Raw genomic sequence first — 19793 nt, 5'->3', positions numbered from 1 at the left:
GTTAGATCGGCCATGTTAACTGCTGTGCTGTTCGAAAGAAATAATGAAGGCATTCATCTCTCCTTCATGAAGTCTTGAATGAAATGGGTGAACCCAAATACTTCAGTGCTTAAGTCTGAATATAGGGTGGTTTCCTAACCAGAGATATCATTAATCGCACGGTGGTTAGCATTGCTGTCTCACAGTACCAGGACCCTAGGTTCAAGTTCAGCTTTGGGTGACTGTCTGTGTGGAGTTTGTATATTCTCCCTGTGTCTAGGGAAGTCTCCAGTAGTTGCGCTGGTTTCCTTCCACAGTCCAAAGATCGGGTTGGATCGGCCATGCTAAGTTGCCCCACTGTGTCCAAGGATGTGTAGGCTGTGTGGGTTAGCCATAGTAAAGGGTTACAGGGATGGGCTGGGTCTGTGTGGAATGCTCTTCAGAGGGTCAGTGCAGACTCAATGGGTTGCATGGCCTCATTCTGCACGATAGGCAATCTCATGGGCACATTGGGCTTTTCTCTCCACACCTCAAATTGCTTCATCTTAAGCTTAGTCTCTCTTTCTTTTCCTGGAATTCTCTCTTTGTTTTTAAATTCCTACCTGTTTTATTTTTATTTCTTCTGGCCATTCTCTCTCTTCTCCCTTCAGAATTCTCTTTCCACTTTTATTCTACATTGGAATTCCACTTTTGATCTCTGCTACTCCATATTAAATGTATCTGTTTCAGCACCCTCAATTTCCCCCTTGCCTATTTCACCAACTGCTTATAATTTCCGTTTTCCTGGCATTCAGATGGAATACTCTCCTGTTCAGCAATAACGTTAAATCTTCCATGATGAGTCACAATGCCATGGCTTCAGATGAAAGTCATACTTCGCAATGACACTCAGATGACTTGAAAATCAATGTTTCTTTCATCTTCCTTCACATTTTACACCATAAACATAAATAGATCACATGTGCCACTATATGATTATCCTCCTGCCCCCTCCCAACTCTCTAACCACAAATACAAGTGGTCTGGACATTTCACCGTTTTCTCAGAATGCACCATCTTCAGACTCGGAAGAGTAGTAGGTCACGTTTTCGATTAGGTTCCCTACAGTGTGGAAACAGGTCCTTTGGCCCAACCAGTCCACACTGACCCTCCGAAGAGTAACCCACCCAGACCAATTTCCCTCTGACTAACGCACCTAACACGATGGGCAATTTAGCATAGCCAATTTAAGGAAAACTGACACTGGTTCTGATCTGTAGATCAATTCTGTGGTTCTGACAGTTCATCTGCCTGTGCCAAATGTTGTGCTGATTAATCTTGTAACAGTGTAGGTAAAGGAAAATTCACCGTAGCCCTAGTACACCATAGACAGTTCTCTCATTTAGAGTGAGATGGCTGGTGATCGCTTAACCTGAGGGTCACCTCATTTCAGGTGAGGGCAGAGCTCGAGAAGAAGAGTCTTTCATGGTAACCTGAGCAGAATGGAGCTCACACGGTTGGCCTTACTCTGCATGCATGACACTGACATTTTTTACAAACTCACCAACTCCCACAGCTCCCTGGATTACACCTCCGCCCACCCTACCTCTTGGAAAAATGCCATCCCATATTCCCAATTCCTCCTCCTCTGCCGTACCTGCTCCCAGGAGGACCAGTTCCACCACAGAACTCACCAGATGGTCTCCTTCTTTAGAGACCGCAATTTCCCTTCCCACGTGGTTAAAGATGCCCTCCAACGCATCTCGTCCACATCCCGCACCTCCGCCCTCAGACCCCACCCTTCCAAATGTAACAAGGACAGAACGCCCTGGTGCACACCTTCCACCCAACCAACCTGCGCTTAGACGAAGTCATCCGCTGGCATTTCTGCCATCTCCAAAATGACCCCATCACCAGGGATATATTTCCCTCCTTTCCATCTTCCGCAAAGACCGTTCCCTCCGTGACTACCTGGTCAGGTCCACGCACCCCATACAACCCACCCTCCCATCTTGGCACCTTCCCCTGCCACCGCAGGAACTGCAAAACCTGCGCCAATGCCTCCTCCCTCACCTCCATCCAAGGCCCCAAAGGAGCCTTCAACATCCAATTTACTTTTACCTGCACATCCACTAATATTATTTTTTGTATCTGTTGCTCCCGATGCGGTCTCCTCTGCATTGGGGAGTCTGGACGCCTCCTAGCCGAGAGCTTTAGGGAACATCTCTGGGACACCCACACCAATCAACCACACCGCCCTGTGGCCCAACATTTCAACTCCCCCTCCCACTCTGCCGAGGACATGGAGGTCCTGGGCCTCATTCACCGCCGCTCCCTCACCACCAGACGCCTGGAGGAAGAATGTCTCATCTTCCGCCTCGGAACACTTCAACCCCAGGGCATCAATGTGGACTTCAACAGTTTCCTCATTTCCCCTTTCCCCACCTCACCCTCGCTCCAAACTTCCAGCTCAGTAACTGTCCCCATGACTTGTCCTACCTGCCTATCATCTTTTCCACCTATCCACTCCACCCTCTCCTCCCTGACCTATCACCTTCATCCCCTCCCCCACTCACCTATTGTACTCTATGCTACTTTCTCCCCACCCCCACCCTCCTCTAGCTTATCTCTCCACACTTCAGGCTCTCTGCCTTTATTCCTGATGAAGGGCTTTTGCCCGAAATGTCAATTTTTCTGCTCCTCGGATGCTGCCTGAACTGCTGTGCTCTTCCAGCACCACTAATCCAGAACCTGGTTTCTAACACCTGCAGTCATTGTTTTTACCAAGTAGCCATCCAGCCATCTAAACTAACCAACCCTCAGCTTATAACGAGAAAGATATTTTAAATCTGCACTGTGTCATTACAGTTTAAAATCTGCTGTTCTTTAAGTTTGTATTCTTGTGTTCACCCAATGGTGTTTTGTATTGAATAACTGTAGAGCTTGCTATATTATGTACAATGTTTACTTGTCACCCTATATTTTAAATATGTTAATTTTCTTAATGCTGTACTGAATTCTTCAATAAGACTTTACATGTTATTACTGGCTGTTCTATGGTAATGTAATATTTCAGAGTTTTCTAATTGTTTCTCAATGTGAAGCACCAAGCACTTTCTTTGAGACAAATTGTGAGATTAAATTCTCCGACTGCAGCCTTTACAAATCTTCCAACAAAAATGGCAGAGCAAGCTTGATGGGCCGGATGGCCTACTCCTGCTCTGATTTTTTATGCTAATGTGTTTATATCATATTCGTGATATAAACTGCATGATTAAAATATTTGTATATAATTTATTTTAAATTTGGTTTGTGGCTCTTGGGTTTTCTGCATGTCTGAGTTAATAATTAACTTTTTAGTATTTCTGTAACCATGTGGTTTCTTTTTAAGACAGTTTGTGCAAGCTACCTTTGCAGCATCAGTGGGGGTTTTTTGTTCCTTTAGCCTGTTTTACAATTTGGGAAGGTCGACTTTTAAGTTCCATTAGAAATTTCCAAATTTAGGTTTTTTTTAAGTTTAGAGGAAGTACACATAGCTCAGAGCTTTGCTTTGTATTTGGCAGTGCAGTGAAGTGTCTAGATGTACAGAGCAGTCTTTCTGTGAAGGGAAGAATATACCATAACAAGCTGACTTTTGAGTACAGAGTTAGTGACAGACCAAACCAGAAGCACTGGGATTAGAAAAAAACTGAAGAGGTTATTTGAAGCTCAGTCCATTTCAGATCAGAAGTATGCTTGCTCCAGGAAGAAGCTGACAGCATTCTGTAAGTTATGTAAGCCTACTAAGGTGTTCGGAAAATATTTCCTATCTCTGGTTTGACTGCTGTAAAAAAGAGTGCTTTCAGATACTATACCAGGGATGCTGGTTTCGTTTAGAATTTTTAAGTTAGTGTTCTGGGATTAATAGATTTGCTGTTTGTTTGAAAATGTTTGAATCTGTAAATAGTTTGGTTTATTGTATTTTATCTTCATTTCTCTTGGTTGACAAACTTTTCTTTTCTTGTTACAACAAACTCTGTAACATCGCGTGCTTGTGTTTCAGCGTCAGAACACCTCATTAAAATGAAAAGAAACGATATATGATGTATCAAACCAGGTTTGAGTCTAGGATCTGGCTTGCCCAGTAATAACAAGAGCCGGGACCATAACAGGTTAAAACCCTTCTGTGAAGCTGTGGTAAATGAAACAGTTTGGAAAACTCTTGGGAAATACACTGTTAATAATGCACTTTTAACAACAAAATACTATTTTGTCTTTGTAAAATAAAACACCCTAGTTGAAGCTCAGTTAGATCGTTGTGTCCTCTTTTTAAGTGCCTCAGATAATGAGAGATATTGAGGCTTTAGAAGGGGCACAGCAAAGACCTTAGATACTGAGCTTATGACTCCCTTCAGAGGGTAACATACAACCAAAAGGCACAGATTCTGAACAAAAGATCTCCCATTTAAGATGGATATGAGGAGAAGTATTCTCTCTGAGAGAGTTGTTAATGTGTGGAATTCTCTATCCCACACAGCAATGTCACTTGGATTAGTGAAATTGTTCATCGGGTTCTTGATCTACTCGGGAGTCAAATATTATCGGGAGTCAAATATTATCAAGAGCAGGCAGGGAAGTGGATATGAGGCCATAATAAAGTTAGCCACAATCTTATAGAAAGCAGAGCAGGCTTAACAAACTCAGAAATTCTATTCCTGTTTCTATGCCTTACATTCTGATTGATCAGCATCTCTGGCTCTGCAAAACTGATTCTACAAATGCGGAGATACATTCACACAGAAGAGCATTTAAAATGTGTAGAATTCTCAGCAAATCTTTAAAAAATCTCCACTGTGACAACTAAGTTTCTTTCTTAGCTTTTATCTTCCAAATTTATTTTTGTATTTCACTCATTGATGTAAAAGTGAGTTGCACTGGCAACTTTTTACTTCCTCCATTATTGTCCCTATCTCTTCTTCAATCAGCGTATTCAATCAGTCTGGCTGTTACTTGTCCTGCCCTTTGATGCCTCAGATCCTCTATCGGAAATCCTAAATTGATATTGGCATTGTGAAACAGGAAATGTACATTCTCAAAAGTAAGTGGTGAAAATTTTTTGGGGAGACAGTGACTGGTGATCTGAAAACATAGGGTGATTTCTGCACAGAAATCTGGGGAGCGTTGCTGGCCATCTTAGAATTTCTAAACCAGGGTTCACTAAAAGTTAGCCTGAAGTGGAACTGTGATTGCCAGCTTGAAAGATTGAGAATTTGCAATGAAATTATTCTGAGACATAAATGGAATCAGAACTAGTCCTCATTCGTCCAACTTTCTGTACAAAATCATGAACAAGAATGTCTCCCAGGATTAACAAAATTTCTACTGGCATGTGATAAACTATGAAATGAATCAATCATTACAGCAAACAACTCAGATGTGAAATGAACTCTGATGCCTGTGCATACAGACAGAAAAGGAATAAGAGACAGAAAACTGGGCAATTGCATTTCATCATTTTATTATGTTATATCATTTTAGAAGCTATTGTAATGAGAAGATTCCAGAGAATAGAGCAGGCAGCTGTGTGGTGTTAGGATCACGTTTACACCAACTCAGATTTCGCTGCAGAAAATGTCCACCTTCAACAGAAACCTGCACGTCTCTGGAGAGTATCACAGCTCCAAGAGTTTATCACAGCGAGTGTCAGAGCCAAGAAAGAACCAAGTAAAAGAGCGACACAATCAAAGTGTGGGAATAGTGAGACTGTCTCTATGTTCCCATTTCGACTCCAGATCCAGTGTCCTTAGTCTGTTTCTTTAAAAACCCACCCTGACAGGGGATTTATTCACATTCATTTGTTATAAGTTAATGTGGAGCACTGCTGAGCACAGTCCACAGGCTATTGCTAATGGTATATCTGTATTTGTAGGCATTCAAGAGATGAAGACTTTACTGTGCAGCCATGTGACAACTGCAGTGCTGGAGAACGATGTGATCACTGAACGTCATCCCAGAAATACCGATCAGGGTGTGTTTTTAATGAGAAAGTAAACGAAGGAATTAAGCAGCCTTAGCCAAGCCCACACGGTTGTTCCCCACGTCGAAAATGGAATAATATTCCCCAATGAAAATATCTCCCAGAATCCAGAGGCTTCCACCACTAACACCAAATCCACTCATGCAGCTTCTTTGGTTGTTGTCAGTGCTCTGTAAGGAAAACAAGCACAGTTAACACTGGCTCATATCATCATCACCTTTAGTGAGCATTACATTAGTGAAGAGTATTAAATATATTCAATGTATTCCATTAAATCTTTTGAAATTTTAGGTATATTCTAGCACAGTATAGTTGTCCAAAAACATACCTGCAAAGCGTAGGCTTGTGGAGGAAGATGGAAGTCGACTCCATTGATTGTGAAGACCACATCGGGCATGTTAGACAGATTATTACAGTTTATGGTGTACTGCAAGGAAACAGAGACAGTATTCAGTCACTGTGACCATGTAAGGATTTACAAAAAAAAAGATGCAATAATATCACGCTAACATCATTATAGAACATAATATGTGTTTCAATCTGAGAGCACAATCAAAAGTGAAAGATTAATGAAAGGAATGGCAGTTGTGAGGATGTAATTTATTTCCTTGTAGAATTAACTATTAATATTTCTGAATATTTGATGAGGATCTGTTGAAGAGTTACTGGGCTCAAAATGTTATCACTGCTTTCTTCCCACAGATGCTGCAAGAGTGCTGAGTTTCACCAGCAATTTCTGTTTTGTTTTGAATATTTGTGTTCACCTCAACTTTAAAGTGAGAACTGTTTTTTGGATTAAATGTTTTTTTCCTTCTAATGCTGCACTCTATTTCAGAAGAAACTTCTGTCCTAGAATGTGCAGGTTCAAAAATGTAAAGTCTCTTTACCTGAATATTACTGCAAATACTGATGCATTTTGCATAATTTCTGGTGGTGTACGCTGACTATAATGTCTATTGTCACATCTTTATTAGAATTAATTTAACATGTACTTTCAGTAATTGCATCTTTGTCACCCACCCAAGCTGCTAGAAACTGATCGGCTTTTGTTGAGCAAATTGTCAATGAGAATTTGCAATATTTTTGCAAATATATGCACCTACACTTTGTAAAAACTTAAATGTTAGAAGTGTATTAAAACATGCCATCTCTACCTGGCCATAGTAACTTGGAATTGCTCCAATGTATTGCTGAATGTTGTTGATGGGTGTGCTGGGACCAACAAGGAGAGAAGTGCCAGTGTCAACAATGGCTGGACAACCTCCACTGCAGGCCACAACCTGCCCATTGATTGTCACCCTGAGGGAGAGAAATGAATCAAGAGTTAACAAACATTCAAAAGCTCCCAAACAGATTGGGCTAAATGAACAATACAAAATTGAGTCAGTTCAAAGTATCGATCCTGGTTGTGGATGGGGGTAATCACTTACCGGTCAATGAGGATTTGCCAGTAGGCCTCAAAAGTGACAGGAACCCAGTGAATTTGACCTGTGTAGTGACTTGAGTCAATTCCACCAAACACAATTTCACTTCCAGATGCACCGTCCTGTCTGTAAAACATAGAAAAATCAGAAGCAAGCTGAGAAGCAAAGAAAAACATCATTGCCATCAACATATTTTTGGTTTAGAGAACTTAATATTTAGTGGTTAGACTTCCTGTATTGTCTCAACGTCATTTTCATAATTCACTCGTCAAAAGTCATTGAGTATAAGCTTGCCATAAATACTCTGGGCAACACCACCAATTCCATCAGATACTAACTGCTCAAGTCGAAAAACTGTCTCTTCAATTAAATAAACAGGTTATAATCTGTGCTCTGTTCGATTTTATTGCTTTCAATTCAGAATTGGGTTGGTGACGCCAGAGAAAAGATTCAATGTTGAAATGAAATCACTTTGAAAGAATGCATTTGAATTGATGCATTCATTTCACATCATCAAGATAGCTGCAAATGCCCCACAATCAATTCATTTGTTGGAGTAGTGTTAGGTGAAGGGGTAAATGTAGGGGAATGGGTTTGGGTGGGTTACGCTTTGGCGGGTCGATGTGGTCCTGTTGGGCAGAAGGGCTTGTTTCCACACTGTAAGTAATCTAATCTAAAAAAAAGTGCCTTTAATATTGCAGACAAACCTAGCAAGACTTGTAATCAGCAGCTGTAGGAACTCAGTAGAAATATAGCATGTACTTTATTTTCTGAACCAAAAAATATTTCAATCTCAGCCTTAAGTTTTCTCAACAATGGAGCATTCTCAATTGTCATGTGCAGATGCAAGATGCTCAGATGCTCTGATTTGATACAATCCTCAACATTTCAGCCAAAATGACTGGCCATTAACCCTGGGATCGTGCCACTTTGTTCTAGATTGCACAGCTCAGAGGGAATACTTACGAACAGTTTCTACCCAGCAATATGCCTTGTGAATCTTTCAAGAAATTCAACCTTGGAGAAATATAGAAGTGATACGCCATTTTCCAGGCATGCAGTGTAAGTTTTAATTTGACTGCACTTAAAGCATCTATTCCAATGTTTGCAACTGCCAACCAAAGTTACAGTCTTTCTTTCTCAGTCTCTCTCTCTCTAAGTGACCCCACCTCTATTTAATTAATCATAGGGAGTGGTGACAGGCGACTGTTCATTGAACATCAAAGAGATCACCTCTCCGTCTTCTGAATTCCATGGAATATTCAATGGATATAGAATGGATTTACAGAGCCACTCATCAAAGGATAACCCTCTCATCTCAGGGAATAATCGAGTGAACCTTTGATCAACTGCACATTGAGAACCAAAAAGCACATAGGTCTTCCCTGTGTGAGGTATTGTACCACACTATAGAAGTGACTCTCGCATGTCACTCAAATTCACCATTGAGTTTGATTTCATGACATCCTAACACAGGAAAAAGGATATTCATAGTTCAGGCAAGATAGATATTTTGAGTGAAACATTCACAGGGCTGAACGGACTACACCCGCTCCAAGGCCAATGAAAATATCCACTTCATGCTTCATTCAGGGACATACAGTAAGAATCATGTGAGAAGTGCTTACCTGGTCAGGTAGACAGAAAAGAGAGGCTCATCCACCAGATGCTGAGACATTAAGTTCTCAAACACAGTTGTAGCTCCTGATGCGGCAAGAGATGGGTAGCCCATGCCCAGAATTCCGTCAAAGTTAACGTAGGAAAAGAAGCCACCGGGTTCACTGGTACTGAGACCAAATTCCTGATTGTGGATGTTGATGTTTGAAATCTAGGAAGATAAGGTCAAGTGAGAAAACCTGAGGAATTCAGCAAAACATTGTCTTGTGAATTAAACTTTCCCCATAAATTGCTTCAACAGTTCCTTTCAAGTAGGCTTCTCAACACCCACACAGCTAATAATGAACACCAATGAGATAAATTGACAATAAAACCTTTTAAAGCAATACTGGCTTGTGGATACATTTTGGAAAAACAATGAGGGAGAAAATGTATGTCACTGCTTGAATAGTAGCTTGTGGTTATTTCCATTCAGTTCACTGGGAACCAAGAAAACTCCAGTACACTCGGTCTGTATTATTTATACAACTGTGTTTAATCTCGCAATTTTTCGATTCAGAGTGTTACTGCTTTGCTACGGCAGATACCCAAACCATGTGATATTCCATATCCAACACAATCGACATAAGGATGTGAATTGGCCCGATTGGCTGGGAATGTAGGAAACACCGTTGTTAAATTTCTAATGGGAAGGATTCAGACAAGATTTATTTCAAATCATTATCTTGCAAGTTGGCACACACTCTGCAACTTTCTCAATGCGTATCCACACAATGTCTTGGCTTCTAACTGAAACAACACATTAGTTGGACTGAAAGAATTTAATGTCTGCACTTTCTAGATGTAACATTAGACACTAATTATCAGTGTTGTGTCATTTGATTTATTTGATAAGTTCACAATTGACTTACTCTGACAGTGTCATATCCCAATATTCCATTCATGGCGCCTGTTCCGTACTGGATAGATACATGCTGGTTGTTTGAATGGTATGTTGAAGATGCACTGGGATTGAATCTGTGATGCATTGCTGTAACGGAACATGCATGTCATGATATTAATAAGAAATGTTTGAGCAATTAAGAGAACACAGGAAGAGAGATTTGTGCGAATAAAATAATCTATTTGAAAAATGTTTCAGTGTGGACTAAGAATCCTTTCCAAATTCCTGAACCTTTGTACATGTTTACCTGTTGCCTTTCCTTTGAGGAGAGATCCTGAAAGGGATTTTGTGTTCATGTGTGATGAGGTTCTCTGAGCCGGGAATACGCTTGCATGTATACATTCGCCCACATATATACATTCTGGTAGACTGGGGGATGCCCTTCAGTTAGCATCCTAATTGATGTAGCTTAAAAATACAATAATCAAAAACACTTAGACACCAGAATTCTTCCAGGGTGGAACTATGTTTGGTCAAAAGCTGGGGATATTCTTTTGGGCATTGAGGGAAATTGAGGATGCTGTGAACCTTGAAAGGATTCAGAAAAGATTTGCAAAGATGTTGCCAGGTTTGGAGAATTTGAGCTATAGGGAGAGGTGGAATAGGCTGGGGCTGTTTTCCCTGGAGCGTGAGAGGCTGGGGGCTGTCCTTATAGAGGTTTATAAAATCATGAGGGGCATGGATAGGATAAACAGACAAGGTCTTTTGCTTGGGGTGGAGAAGTCCAGAATGACAGAGCATAGGTTTAAGGTGAGAGGGGAAAGATATAAAAGGGACCTAAGGGACAACTTTTTCACACAGAGAGTGGTGCGTGTATGGAATGAGCTGCCAGAGGAAGTGGTGGAGGCTGGTACAATTACAGCACTTAAGAGGCATCTGGATGGGTATATGAATCGTAAAGGTTTGGAGGTGGTTGGGTCAAGTGCTGGCAAATGGGACTAGATTGGGTTCGTATATCTGGGTGGCATGGACGAGTTGGATCAAAGAGTCTGTTTCCGTGCTGTACATCTCTGTGACTCTATGAGTAGCTGAAGAAGATGAGAATTTCTTGTGACATTTTAGACAAGTAGTTTGAGCAAAGCTTTTGCCATCAGCTAATCAGATAAGGGGCAGGAGTGAGGGATTTGAGCAAGAGATGCAAAAGGATATCAGGAGGTGCCTTTCTTTCCGCAAGTGGTACTGACCTGGCAGTTGCTGCCTACGAGGGTGACAGTCATCAAACTGATCAATTACTTCAGAAAGAAATTTGATGGGATTTCAAGGGAATCAACCAGTGGAGCTGTGGTGCTGAAGCAAGGAATGGCACTGACACCACAGAGACCAACATGAATTTGAAAGACTGAAAGTTTTTCTGAGATTCCAGGACATAGTGTCAAGAAGAATTCACCTTCATATGACACTTTTACTTTGTTTCGTTTCTTTATAACATTGAAGAGACTTTCTACATTCTTTCAGCCTTTCAATTTGATCTTTCATTTCAAACACAGCACTATCTTTTGCTGCAATGTTCCTGCCCATCTATCTCTTTGTCTTCTATCCTTGCCTCATTTCTGAACATTGGACTATACACATCTATTGGATTGTTCCTGCGAATAGGCAAAGTTCCAGCATTGCCTTCTGCAGGATGTCTGAGCAGGAAGGTCTTCAGCGCTTATCACTTACTATCAGGCGTATCATATTTCCAGGTTGGCAGTCAACCTGTTTCTCTGTGTGATAGATGCACGTTCCATGGCCAGCAATTTCTCATGTGGAATCAACCTTGGAGTTTCCGTCCCACATGAAGTGAAGATATATGAAAGCAGCGAGACCTCTTACCTTGGAGTACAAACTAGTAATTATTTTAAATTAATGTTAGGTTTTTAGAGCAGGTTCACTCAAACGTTTGTCCATTTCCTGAGGAAGCCGTTGCTAAATCCATCAAGAAATTAGCATTCTAATAAATTTCTTTCCAAGCCTTTTGATGGTTTACAAAGCTCATAGCGAACTTACAAATATTCAAGAAATATTTCAATCTCGTTCTACAGCTAAATTCAACAAGAAGAGTGGTCATGCAGGGAAACATGTTTAAATTGACAGTAACATTTACTCACTGCATGACTGTGCAGAGCAGTAAACTGAAGGGACCCAGAGGTTGGATGAGCCTGTGTCAAAGATGACGGTGAAACTCTGTGGTGGACTCCCAATGCTGATTGCTCCATAGTATGACAACTGTCAGCAAGAACGAGAAGAGCACAACTTATCAACTGGGAATATAGTGAGCAACGTGTGTTATTCATCTTGTTATAATCTATACCCTTTAACAAAGGTAAATCCCCCCTATAACCACTTTCTGAAATAAATGACACAGAAGCAGTCAAGTTAGTTTGGAAGAATAAGCGATCTTTCTGGTCTGTTATTTTGCTGAGTAATATATCCCATTGCTAAGATGATGTTACATTTCAATTTTCACCCTTTTGATCTCAAATTATATCTCAAATCCAATTGCTGTTAAAAATAATGCCAAGCTGTTATACTAGACAAGCCAGCAGCCCTACCGCAGTTAATTAAGTGCATACTGTAACATCGGCCATTGGTGAGAACAGGCGTCATCAGTAACTTCTTACACTGCAACAGAAACTTTGACTTTAGATTGGATTTGGTATTCTGCATCAAGCTCCATACAATCAGAGAATAGTTACAAGCAAAGCAGAAGGCCATTCATTGCAGCATGTCTTGCTGACTCACTGCAACAGCAACTCATGCAGTCCTCCTCCACGACCTTCCCCCACAATCCTGTAAGCATTTTTATTCTGTTAATTCTCCAGTTTCATTTTGAAAGCTACAATTGAAGTAGCCCCATCCACCTTGTTAAGCAGTGCATTGGAGATCCTAGTCAGTAGCTGTGCTCAATTGTGTTTCCTCAAACTCCATTTCTTCCTTTCCTAATTACCGTTCCTCCAATGGGGAACTTCCATTCTGTCCACACTATCCTGATCCTTCATGATTCAGAATCTTCCAACAAACTTCTTTTTGACTCAATCCTCGTCACACAGAACAGTCCCAGCTTCCACCCGTGTGAACTATCTCTGTGACTGGGATTCTTCGTCACCTCCGAACCCATTCTCGTAAATCTTTTCTGGACCTTCTCGAATGCATCATTCCTTAAGTGTTGTGTTTGGAATTAACATAATGCTCTAGTTCAGGCTGAATCAGAATTTTATACAATAACTTCCTTGCACCTATGTTCTGTGAAATTATTTATAAAGCCCATGTACCTTATTAATTAATTAGTTCTGCCACCTTCAAACAATTTGTACATGTGTCCAATAAGATCTCTTAACTCCTGTACCCTCTTTACTTCATATTGTCTCTCTGCCCTTTCTACTGCGATGTTTAACTTCACACAACTATGGTAAATTTCATCTGATAAGTGTTTGCCTAATCCAGCAAACTATCTCTGTCCTCTTCATTTTGGCTACTACGTTTCTCACAGTTCACATTACTTCTGAATTTTGTTTCACCTGCAAAATTTGACACTGTGCCCTGCACATCCAAGTGCCAATCATTGAAATAGACCAAGATCTTTAAATATTGATCCCAGGGGAAACCAATCTTATACCTTCCTCCAGATTGAAAAAGTTAACTTCTCATCACAACACTTCACTACTTGTCACTCAGTCAACTTTATATCCATAGTGATAATTTCATTCAACAGGCTTTAACTTTATTGGAAAGCTTGGTATATGGCACTTGGTCAAATGATTTTAGGTCATCCACGCATTATGACAACCTGTTTTATTAAAAAAAAATCAATTAATTTACTTAGCTTTCCCGAATTAATCCATATTTCTCCGAAAGATTTTCAGCATATGAAACAGCTCACACTTGATATCTAAATCCCACCCTTGTGGTTTAGTGCTGTTAATTATAACAGGTTAAAGAAAACATCAATTCTTCCAAAAGCACAGTTTATCTACTGAATTGTTATCACTGATTAACAACAAGCCTCATGGAAGATGAAAATATATGCAGAAGCTTCAACAAATATAGTTTATGATGTATTCTTCATTTTTGTTGATGGGTGACTTACATCCAGGTAGTTAATCATTGGTTCCGTTGTATCCAGAGATTGGCTGCAGTAGGGCACTTGATATTTTGAGCAGGGATCATATGGATGTTTCATCAGGAATTCTTCCAGCAGCCCTTTCTCCTGGAGAACATCACGGGCAGATTTGCCCTTAATCAAAGGTATTCTGCCAAGAAAAGAACAAAAGTTATAAATTTTGTCATGTCTTATTCTTCCTCGCTGTCTGGTTATTCATTCTTTCTCGTCGTTTGATGACTTCTGACCTGATCACACATTCCGAGAGCTGGATACAAGCGAGGGCGACAAGTAGCCACTTCATATTGCCAGTTGGGTTGGTTCAGAGACTCGTCAGAATCTGAAGTGTTGTGTCTGAGCAGCAACATTTATACTGACTGTAATCAGACCTTTCCATTGTCACGAGGCCTCCGATACGATCATTCAATATGAGAAGTAAATATTAATGTAGTCATGATTGTTTTATCTCAAATGTAATCTCTCATTAATTAAGGGCACTCATTGACTTCAGTCATAGTCAATTGCGAAAGTTTGGTTTTAAAGCAAAGCTTATTTAATGTTCTGCAATTAATGCCTTATCACTAATAATGTAACAATAAATAAATGTCAAATCAGTTTCAGTCCAATGGTGTTCGAGCTAAGAAAATTGCAATCTCACAGGTTCCATATTTTTCACATCTGATGGAGCACATGGGCATGACCTGTGGGTACTGTAAAGTCCTTCAAGGGCAATGGCATCGTCAGAAATAGCCACAGTGCAAGTTGAGGCCATCTGCTATCACAATATTGTGCATGTGAAGTGCATGGATTGTCCAACTGTGCGGGGTGCAAATCCTGGTCTCAAGCAATCTTGACCACTGCAGATTGAAGATAGTCATCTCTGTGAACCAGATGGAATCTTAAAAATTGAAAAACTGTGGGCCACAAATCACAAAGATAATATAAGATTTCCTCAGGTACAGAAGGTGTGGGACTGATTTCCTCTCACCTTGAACTTTAAGTGTACCATGTCTTCCTGGGTGGTTTGTCACTGTAAGGAGGAGGTCTTGGTTCTCATTCTCCAAACATGACCTGACTGGTTCTGCATTCATTGGAATAAAGTCCTTCATCAAGCATCCATGCAGAGGCATCCCATGGTCTTTCTTGTTGGAGTGATCCATGTCCCATTGTATGGAGAACGATGTTAAACAGTCATTTGTGAGTGATGCGAATGGTGACTGCTCACATTGCAAATGACCAGTTTTCTTTCAGATAATCTCCTCACCGGTGCATTGCAAACTACAGCAGGGACTGTTGTTGGCGTGGCTGCAATGTAACAAGGGCACAGACAAATGGAAGGAGAGCACAGATGTTCCAGCAAGTCTGGGAGTAGCAGCAACTTCGAGCAGTTGCTGAACAGCTTCCACAGGAAGAGGCCACTGCTGAATCTCCCCTCAGGATGTGCAGGAGGTACAGGAGGCCCAGAGTCTTTAGTTCTTAATGGCATTTCTTCTGGATGTGTGAAGTGCAGTGTCATCTCAGGTTGAGGGGATCACAAAACACTGTCACAGAACCATACCAACTGCTGGATCTAGACGAATAACATGGAAGGGATAGGTGGCCACCTTATTTCAGTGTTTCTAAAGGTGACAGCTGTGGCAAACGTTAATGCTACGGGCTGTTTCCATGAAACTACTCAGAACCTCATGGGGTGGCACCATCACTCAGTGGTTAGCACTGCCTGCTCGCAGTGCCAGGGACCTGGGTTCGATTCCAACCTTGGGTGACTGTCTGTGTGGAGATTCCATGTTGTCCTCCTGCCTTTGTGGGGTTCCTCCAGGTGCTCCGGTTTCCTCCCACTGTCCAAAGATGAGCAGTTTAGGTGCATTGGCCTGCAACATTGCGCGTAGCGTCCAAGGATGTGCAGGCTAGGTGGGTTAGCCATGGCAAATGCCGGGTTACAGGGTTAAAGTGGGATGCTCTTTAGAGGATCAGTGTAGACCTGGTGGGTCAAATGTTTTCTTTCCACACTGCACAGATTCTATGATTCTATGCTTTACAAGAATGGCTGAAGGAACACGAGAGATACTCTCTGCAAGCGTGGTTGATGACTCCAATCCTGAGGTTGCGGGTAGATCAATGCAGCCAAATCTTTGACCAGGGCAATAGTGGAGCAGGTGATAGCAGGACTCTTGAAGGTAAGGTTGTATCTGTTTGGGGTGACCTTGTAGTTTACTCCAGACAGGGCGTGCAACAGCATGTTAGATGCTGTGCTGAGCACAATTGGAGCAGGCAATAAGGGAATGTGATGGACTCTTATGAGCTGGGAGCATGGTGGCAGTTCGCTGAAGAGATGAGGACATCAAGGTGGAGTAATATCACCTTTTGAGAGAATGCAGCAGAGCAAAGCTCAGCAATCCAGGCAGGATTCAACTTGCTGAAACAAAACAAAGAACTGCAGATGCTAAAGATCTGAAGCAAAAGCAGAAATTGCTGGAGAGAGTCAACAGTCTGGCTGCATCAGTGGAGGGAAACCAGAGTTAACATTTCAATTGAGTAACTCTTCTTCAGGACCAGTCAATAACAACTGGTCTGCTCAGGAAAGGACGGAGATAGAAAGAGGATATTTGCGGACGAACCGAATATCTGTCAGAGGGAAAACGCTAGAATCTAATTTTCAGGAAGTCGTTGTGGGGCACTGAGAAATTCTGAATGCAATTAAAGGGTGTCATTGTGGTTTTGTGAAATGTAGATCATGTTTTACTTACTGATGGATATTTTTGAGGAAGCAATATCCAACGCAGATAAATGAGAACTCATGGATATACTGTACATGGACTTCCAAGACACGGTACTTCATTAAAGACTGCAATTCAAAATCAGTGGTTACTGTGTAGAGGCTAAGATATTAGCATAGAGCGAGTATTTGCTGGTTAATCATTTGCAGAGGGTTGGCATAAATGGATCATTTCAGGGTGGCAGGATGTAACAAACAGTGTGCCAAAGGAACTCATGTTGGGTTGCAAGTGGTTACACTTCTTTGAAGGATTTGGATGGAGGTATTGGAAATTGTTAGATTTGCTGATGATAGAAAGATAGCTATGGAGAGAATTTGAGTAAATATGTATGAACAATTGAAGCGAGTAAGCAGGAATTTGGCAGATGGAGTATCATGCGAACATGTCCATGTGGGCAGGAAGAATAGAAAAGCAGCATGTTAATTAAAGGAGAAAGGTTACACAATTCTGAATTATAGAGAGATCTGGTTGTCTTGATACATGACTTGCAGATGCAGCAAGTAATTTAGGAAGCAAATGAATGTTGTCACCTATTACAAAGGAGTGAAGTCTCAATGTGGGGATGGTTTCCTCCCATTGTATTCACTGGTGTTTAGAGGAATGAACAGTGGTCGTTTTGAGACACAAGACCCAGAGAGAATTTGACATGGAGGTTGCTGAAAATATGGGACATATGAGAAATAGGAGAAACAATGTAAAAATAAGGCGTCTTCCATTTAAAACAGGGATTAGGGATGAATCTTTCATAGTCTCTTCAAACGAAAGTATCAGGCAAAAGCAGATTCTGGACTAACATGGTCATCAGAGTTCAGTGGTGATGTGTGCTTGTGGGCACAGTCAGATCGGCCATGATCTCACACAGTGGAACAGGATAGGAAAATCAATTAACCTAATTGTACTCCAAATTCATGTGCTCATATTCAGGTGAAATGAAAGTCATTACATGTGATTATCAACTGTTCCCCCACATGATAACCTGAAATGTACAGTATTTAACTTACACTATCTTACTCTAATGCATATCTATTGCATGCACTGACCCAACAAGGACAGAGAAATCGTTCAGAGCTGTGCATGGCAGAAGGATCTATATATACCAAAGCTGTTACTTTAACATGAAGGTCATTTATGACGATGTCACTTGTTTCCCGCAAGTTAAATTATCTCACTTTCTGTCGCAGGTGACTGACTGTGTGGGGTTTACACGTTCTCCCTGTGTCTGCGTGGGTTTCTTCTCGATGCTCCAGTTTCCTCCCATAGTCCAAAAATGCGCACGTAAGAGAATTGGCCATGCTACATTGTCCGTAATGTTAGGGGCAGGGGTAAATGTAGGGGAGTGGGTCTGGGTGGGTTGCGCTCTAACGGGTCGGTGTGGACTTGTTGGGCCGAAGAGCCTGTTTCCACATTATAAGTAATCTAATCTAATCTAATTTAACCTTAATGAAACAACAGAGGAATTAACCATCTTGAATTCTTCATGATCAACATAACTTCTTTATATCCAATACACAATCTCCTGTGAAATCATCATGTGCTGAATTATCCTTTATTGGTCAGTGCACTGAATATGGACGTTGGGAGGTCATACTGCAGCTGTCCAGGACATTGGAATACTGCATTCAATTCTGATCTCTCTGCCATTGGAAAGGTGTTGAGAAACTTGAAAGACTTCAAAAAAGATTTACAAACATGTTGCCAGATTTGGAGAGTTTGAGCTGTAGGGAGAGGCTGATTAGACTGAGGCTATTTTCCCTGGAGTGTAGAAGGCTGAGGGGTGATCTTATGGAAGTTTATAAAATCATAAGTGAGATGGATGGGTGAATATCCTATGTCTTTTCCCTGGGGTGGGGGAGCCAAACTTGAGCACGAAGATTTAAGGTGAAAGGGGAAAGATTTAAAACGGACATAAGGGGCAACCATTTCACACAGAGGGTGGTGCGTATATGGAATGATCTGTCAGAGAAAGAGCTGGAGGTGGGTACATTTAAAAGGGATCTGGATGGTTAAATGAATAGAAAGTCTAGATGGATTTGTGCTAAATAGTACAAATGGGACTAGATTAGGTTAGGATATCTGGCTGGCATTGACAAGTTGGACTAATGGGTCTGTTTCTGTGTTTTACATCTCTATGACTCTATGTCTGGACCAAGACTTTAGTCCCCAATATTCTTACTACCCTTGAGCAGAGTGCATCAATTCCCCTCTTTTCAACCTCCTCAGTTAGCAGCATCAAAGTCTTCCATTATTAAGGAAGAAATAGAAAGACATTTCTTAAAGAACACAGAACATAGAAAAGTACAGCACAGAACAGGGCCTTCAGCCCATGATGTTGTGCTGAGGATTATTCCTAATTAAAAATAAAATAACCTAACCTGCGCACCCCTCAATTCACTGCTATCCCTGTGCATGTCCAGCAGTCACTAACATGTCCTTAATGACTCTGCTTCCACCACCACCGCGAGCAACGCGTTCCATGCATTCACAACTCTCAAAATTATGAAAGGCATGGATAGCATAAATAGACTCCTATAATAGTAGTGTTGTCCCAATCAAACTCATGTTGCTTGTCATCTGCATCGTGTAGCTACTAAGGATAGCTGGTCGTGTCGTTTCATGGCTAGTTGGTGTTCATGGATGCAGATCGTTAGCTGTCTTCCTGTTTGTCCTATGTAGTGTTTTGTGCAGTCCTTGCATGGGATTTTGTACACTACATTGGTTTTACTCATGCTGGGTATCGGGTCCTTCGTTCTGGTGAGTTGTTGTCTGAGAGTGGCTGTTGGTTTGTGTGCTGTTATGAGTCCTAGTGGTCGCAGTAGTCTGGCTGTCAGTTCGGAAATGCTCTTGATGTATGGTAGTGTGGCAAGTCCTTTGGGTTGTGGCCATGTCCTCGTTCCGTTGTCTTTCCCTTAGGCATCTGTTGATGAAATTGCGCAATAGGACAAGCCAAACTATTATAGGACAAGCCAAACAGAGAACA

The 19793-nt window shown here is 41.3% G+C and overlaps 1 protein-coding gene across 1 annotated transcript; it reads right to left on the bottom strand.

The window, feature by feature from the left end:
* Positions 1-5438: 5438 nt before the first annotated feature.
* On the bottom strand, positions 5439-14374 carry LOC140467411 (pepsin A-like). Its single transcript, XM_072563753.1, has 9 exons — positions 14288-14374; positions 14028-14190; positions 12049-12166; positions 9927-10045; positions 9027-9226; positions 7405-7524; positions 7129-7273; positions 6303-6401; positions 5439-6144 (listed from the first exon to the last, which is right to left on the bottom strand). The coding sequence occupies exons 1-9, from the start codon at positions 14341-14343 to the stop codon at positions 5998-6000; spliced, it is 1167 nt and encodes a 388-aa protein (XP_072419854.1). The 5' UTR covers positions 14344-14374; the 3' UTR covers positions 5439-5997.
* Positions 14375-19793: the final 5419 nt, after the last annotated feature.

Source organism: Chiloscyllium punctatum, chromosome 45, assembly GCF_047496795.1.
Source record: "Chiloscyllium punctatum isolate Juve2018m chromosome 45, sChiPun1.3, whole genome shotgun sequence".
In the NCBI taxonomy this organism is placed as follows: Eukaryota; Metazoa; Chordata; class Chondrichthyes; order Orectolobiformes; family Hemiscylliidae; genus Chiloscyllium; species Chiloscyllium punctatum.
This window is presented reverse-complemented; position numbering and strand designations above follow the sequence as displayed.

Bases quoted from the DNA above. Each gene is read 5' to 3' on its own strand.
- LOC140467411 (XM_072563753.1), bottom strand. From the start codon at position 14,343: ATGAAGTGGCTACTTGTCGCCCTCGCTTGTATCCAGCTCTCGGAATGT. The intron at 9,227-9,926 runs GTAAGTCAATTG...TTATCTTCCTAG, and splicing joins TGGGATATGACACTGTCAGA to ATTTCAAACATCAACATCCA. The intron at 7,274-7,404 runs GTAAGTGATTAC...TCTCTCCCTCAG, and splicing joins TGGCAAATCCTCATTGACCG to GGTGACAATCAATGGGCAGG.